Source organism: Hylobates moloch, unplaced genomic scaffold (genome assembly GCF_009828535.3).
Source record: "Hylobates moloch isolate HMO894 unplaced genomic scaffold, HMol_V3 SCAFFOLD_9, whole genome shotgun sequence".
Lineage (NCBI taxonomy): Eukaryota > Metazoa > Chordata > Mammalia > Primates > Hylobatidae > Hylobates > Hylobates moloch.
Genome location: NW_026652284.1, coordinates 92,523,311 through 92,529,310, shown reverse-complemented (window position 1 = coordinate 92,529,310; position 6,000 = coordinate 92,523,311). Strand labels below are relative to the sequence as shown.

The window sequence follows — 6,000 nt, the reverse complement described above, 5'->3', positions numbered from 1 at the left end:
GCATGGAATGTTCTTCCATTTGTTTGTATCCTCTTTGATTTCATTGAGCAGTGGTTTGTAGTTCTCCTTGAAGAGGTCCTTCACATCCCTTGTAATTTGGATTCCTAGGTATTTTATTCTCTTTGAAGCAATTGTGAAAGAACTTCTAAGTTTAAGTAGTAAAAATAGGCATATGAAACAATTTGCCTCAGATGTTATAATAGTATAAAACATGTTTCCTGAATGAATATGAGTATAGTACATTTTTAGAAGACTTTAAGGGAAAAAAAAGACTTCAATCAAGCAAATGATTTTGTTGTAGATTTTAGATGTCATGTGGGGATAGTAGGCACGAAGCTTGGATTCATAGAGACTTTGTCGTGGTGGCCTTTCAATTATGCCAAATGCCAATCTAATCCAATGAGGTGACCTGTTCAAGTGATATAATAATTAGAAACATGACATTTGATAAACAGATATCTCATAATTATATTAAAGTAGCATGGTGAAACAAGGCTCTGGAGCCATGCTACCTAGGTTCAAACCTCAGCTCTGTCACGTTGTAACTACGTGATTTGGGCAAATTTTTAACTCTTTAACAGTTTTCTTTTTTAAAGAATGGGGGCAATTCACTCATAGGTGGGAATTGAACAGTGAGAACACGTGGACACAAGAAGGGGAACATCACACACCGGGGCCTGTGGTGGAGTGGGGGGATGGGGGAGGGATAGCATTAGGAGATACACCTAATGTAAGTGACGAGTTAATGGGTGCAGCACGCCAACATGGCACATGTATACATATGTAACAAATCTGCATGTTGTGCACGTGTACCCTAGAACTTAAAATATATAAAAAAAAATGGGGGCAATTATAGAAATAGTAACATAAATTAAATAAGAAAATGTTTTTTTGTGAGGATTGAGTTAAGTATTTATAATATTGTCTGGAATAAAGTAAACACTGAGCATTTGTTTGCAATTATTGCTGTATGCCATGCACTTTGCTAAGTGCGGGGGATTCGGTGATGAGTATTGGGAAAGATAGGCACTGAGCAAGTAAGCAAACATGAATACATAATTCCAAATTGTGATCATGCAAAGGAGGAAAAAAACAAGGTGTTTTGAACCACATAACAAGAAGGACTAGAATAAGGGTAAGAAATAAGGAATAAAAAGTAAGCATTGTTACCATGGGAAAATATTTTGTAATGTTGTAGTATATTTTAAAAAATAAAGATGTAATTGAAACTTGATAACTTATGTAATTTATTTTTATTTTTAAACAACTTTCGATAATTTTCTTTTTTTTTTTTTGCATATGTGAATACATGTAGCTGCTCAGAAAAGAAATAAACACATCTTTTATTTTTATAGCCTATCAACTAAGGGTATGCCAACCTCCACCACCTGTGCCCAATGCTGAAATTTTGACGGAAGATGATGAATTTGAAATAGGTAAAGCCTGTTAAATTATTTTCAAAGAAAACATACTGCTGGCAGAACTATTTGCTTAAAAATAAGCCAAAATAAAGAATAGTAATAGCCTGTCTTGAGACCCTCATTCCCTCTGTTGATAGAGATTATTTAGAATTTTTAAGAAGGGAGAGGAGTGAAAAGAGGAAAGGGATTATTAGAGAAGAAAAATTAATTTTGTTTTTCTGGAATGTATCATTAGAAAACGTGTTAAAATTTGAAGCCGTTAACTGTACTCTCATGGTTCTTTCCAAACCATTATTTTGCTGCCTTCTGACACTATAGTTCTAACCTTTGTTCTTTGAATTCAGGCCTATGCCTGACTTGGCAGAATGAATGGTTTGTAGGGCATATTAGAAGGCATATTTCATTCCATATCTTGGAAAATGCTTAGTTGATTCTACTCAATTTAATCATAGAGTTGCTTTAAAACTGAGTTGGAAATTCAACCCAAATAATTAATGCCACACAGTTTGAAAAAAAATTATATACAAAGACATCTTAATGTTGCCATAATAAACTTTTATTATTCATTATTGTTATTATATTGATTTTGGTTGAGACACACAAAGAAACTGTCAGTGACCGATGTAACTTTAATTCAAATATGAAAGCAATAAATAGAAAGCCTTCTAACTACTTGCTGTATTTTTATTGAATATCTCACCTATATCAAGTAAATTATTTCCTTATGACTATTGCTTATATCCAGCCAGCATGCACCAGTACAGAGGGCATGGCAGTTCACTTTTGCCTTCAGTCCTGATTGGTCAATGACTATTATGTACTGGTTTTTCAATATATTGAATATAATTCCTACTTATACCTAATAACATTTTTATACTGATTGAAAATAACTAAAGGAGAAACTGTTCTCTTACAATTGAAATATTTGTTTATCATCACCTTGTTGCTTATATGAAACCTCCCCTCTTTTTTTTAATAGGTGATATTATTAGGTATCAGTGTCTTCCAGGATTTACTTTAGTTGGTAATGCAATTCTGACGTGCAGATTAGGAGAACGACTGCAGATGGATGGAGCACCTCCAGTTTGTCAAGGTATTCAATGGTTCTTATGATTATTTATTTCTTAAATATTTGCTTTATGTTTAACTTAATATAGGTAAGATTGAGAAAAATCTATATAAATATGAAATATTTAACTGGAAAGAATGCTATATGTTTTATAACTCATATGTGCTATTTCATTTAGAAATAGTCCACTGTTTATCAGATTTAACTTTAAACATCTTTGATTCTTTCAAGGGTAAATTTTTCTGGTTTAGCATGAAGTCTGTTCAACTTACTTCAATTATTTTGCTCAGGGATGAGAATGGAGGTGGAGAGAAAGGGAAATCACTATAAATAAAGGTTTCAATGTTAATTTCTTTTACTTAGAGCTTCTGATCTAACCACTAGACTCATTAAACTTTATTGAGTACCTGTTACATAACGAGGATCTGAGGAAACAACAAATAAACAAGCAGAGTAACAAAAAATAAATTTTAAGTGGCCCTTGCTGTGGAAGCATCATGGAAAAGGGATATGGCAGTCATACAGGGGATAGCAGTACAGTGTTTAGGGAAAGAGACCAGGAAGCTGTAGATTCATATAATTTTTAACCGCTTGTGGGGCAGGGAAAGCTTGATGGAAGCATTGTTTCCTGAGTCATGAAACACAATTCCAAATGACAATGAGTCTTATTCTGGTAGAACAGAGCTAGAGAGAGGGTGGTCTAAGCGGCAGATATATATGCAAAGATAGAGAAGTGAAAAACAACAGGGCATGGACTTCAAGGATTCACTATGTTACCAGAGCAAGGCAAAGATAGACCTTGAATGATGTGCTAAGCTGTGATGTTCAAAAAACTTTTATTGTTCATTTGTGTAGCCCCTAGGCCCAGAACAGTGCCTAACACACAATTATCATAAATGTTGATTAAGCTGAATACAATTGAGTTGTATTTTATTATTCTTTCTAGCTTTTTTGGATTAATTCCTTCTTTAGGTTTTGTTTCTGAGAATACTGGAAATCTGTTTCTTGTGCAGTATCTTAGCTGCTATAACAAGTCTAAAGTAACTTCTGATTATTATGGGGTTCTAAGCATGCTATAAAATTGAAAGCCTTACAAGAAGATAAAAAGATTATAGGAGGCTTTGATGGTAGCAAAAAGAAAAGCAGGAAAGCAGGTTTGGGGGCATAAATTGGAGCCAATGTGAGAATTTCTCATGGTCTTAATGCTATTAGAACATCTTGAAGTTGGTTGAGAATTCTGAAGTCTGTCACTTATATATTCCAGACATTTAGATGTCATTCATTCAGCTTTTTCCTTCATGTAAGGCTACTCTCTAGACCTTTAGGATTATGTAGGTTTCATGTTCAGATATTTAGATATGCAAATAGAGAAGACAGAGGCTCAACCTTTGAGGGGTTATACATGGGAAAAAAAGTTGAGCAGACACAGGATATGTCAATGAGCCAATTACATACAGCATTTCTGTCTTGACCCCAATAAAAACTATATTGTGAGCTCTTGGAGGGCAAGCTTCTTGTTTTTATATCTGAATCCCAATTCAATAAGTTTTTTACAAATTAAAGTAAATATAACATTCAGATAAGCTAGATATTTTACAATTTTTTGTCTCTCAGACTTTCAATGTCTTATTCCCCAAATCAGAATTTCCTGTAGATTAGTGATTGAACTTATTCTGCCTGCTGTGGAGAATACAGAAAACATAGTAAATTTTTGTCTCCTGATAACACTTCAGATACTAGCTAATAAAGTTAATAAATCATCCTTTAGAATGACTTTATGTAGAGTTTCTATATTAATTATTTCACCAGGCATTTAAGCCAAAAAGCTGACTTTACATTTTTGTTTAATTGAGTTTAATACACAAGCTTGCTAAGACAGTCATTTGTTTGGAATCAGCTACAATTAATCTACATTGTTTTAATCCATTTAAAATTTTTTTGACTTTTTCTAAAAAAAATAGCAGTATCATTTTTGTTCTCTCTTCTTCTCTAGATGCTCTGTAGCTCTATGTGTCTCACTTAAAATGTGGAAAATAATTCTAAATATGATTTTCAGTAAAGAGTTTGTTGTAAATGAAATTTAATGGATGCTTACATTTTCTGGTTTAAAAACATTGACTCTAACTGAATCTAGATTTTGAGCACTTTAAACTTTCTGGTCATCAGTTTTCTCATATGTACAATGGGAATAAAAAGTATACACATTTTTTAAAGTTGTGATAACAAAGATAATGTACCAATGGTGTTTAACAGTGCCTAACATAAAGTTACAATCAACAAATATTTACTGTTATTCTTGGTGGCTGTCAGGCTTCTTGCTATATGTTAGATAATGTGAGAATAGATTAATTTGTGTATTGTAGTAAAGTATATTGGATCATACCACTCATTTCAATATGTCGTAGCCACATATTTACTTTTTTTGTCTTTGACTCATATATTCCATATCATTTCCAATCTTCAGGTTTATGTATTTCTTTTTTATGTATTTTTAAATTTTTTGAAAATCAATGTCAGAGTTCTCTTTTTAGGTGGAGGAAGAATGACCTGATACCATTAATTCAATATTTTTAATCTCAAAATTTTATCCATGAAGGAAAATCCTAGGTTGAAGTAGAAGAAACTGAAATAATATCCAAAAAAAGTAGAAAACAGCTCTTAGCTTCAGCTATACTATATTTTAAACTCTATTATATAGTCAGTTTTCAAAAAGCCATGTATTAGTCCTGGCCAGTTTTCAAGTTTTCAAGAAGTCTTTTCAAGTTATTAACATGTTTATAGAGCAATCATATGCTGCCATAATCCACTATGTTAATTACTCTTTTCTACCCCTATACTTGTTGGAGACTTTATAACTCAAAATATTTAATTGTCTTTGTGCCCTGAACACTATGAATATATAAGTTCTTCATCGATTTATTATATTCCAGCAACTACATTAGTAGTTTTCAATCCTAACTCATTCAAATAAACATTGAAAAACAGGAATTCTTCTTAAAGTGCTGCTCTAATTATTTTGAGAAACAATGCTGTTTAACTCCAAAATGAAAGCTAAGGTATAGTAGATGAATTAGGAAATGGCATGGGATGTATTTCTAATTAACCAAATCATCAAAATTACCTAGTTCACCCATTCGTTCAGTTGCCTAAATGTTCGCAGTAAGAACACCCAAAAGGTAGTCCAGTCTAAGTTTAAAACTGGTTAGCAATTATATTCATAAGATATTTTACTATGGCCATTATACTATTCTGACAAAAAGAAAGTTCTTCCTTATATTGAAGCAAATCCTGTTTGGTGCATATTGGTTTACTTCTGCATAATGGACCATACTAAATAATTCCAATACTCTTTCCACATCACAGAACTTCAAAAAAATTTTGTAAGAGGTTAAAATGGCATAATTTGAGTAAAAAGGGATTGATCAACTTAGTAATATTCTTTATTCTAAATCCAAATTTAAGTAGATGTTCATAATTTTGGTCTGATACAGAATGCAATTGATGCCAACA

General features: G+C 32.4%; 1 protein-coding gene across 2 annotated transcripts in view; it reads left to right on the top strand.

Moving 5' to 3' along the window:
* The window catches only part of CSMD3 (CUB and Sushi multiple domains 3), a 1,208,741-nt gene that overhangs the window by 1,110,305 nt on the left and 92,436 nt on the right, over positions 1–6,000 (top strand). For both annotated transcript variants that reach the window (XM_032760296.2, XM_032760295.2), the window contains 2 exons: positions 1,356–1,436; positions 2,401–2,514. In XM_032760296.2, coding sequence (XP_032616187.1) covers positions 1,356–1,436; positions 2,401–2,514 — 195 coding nt within the window. The remainder of the gene's footprint in view (positions 1–1,355; positions 1,437–2,400; positions 2,515–6,000) is intronic.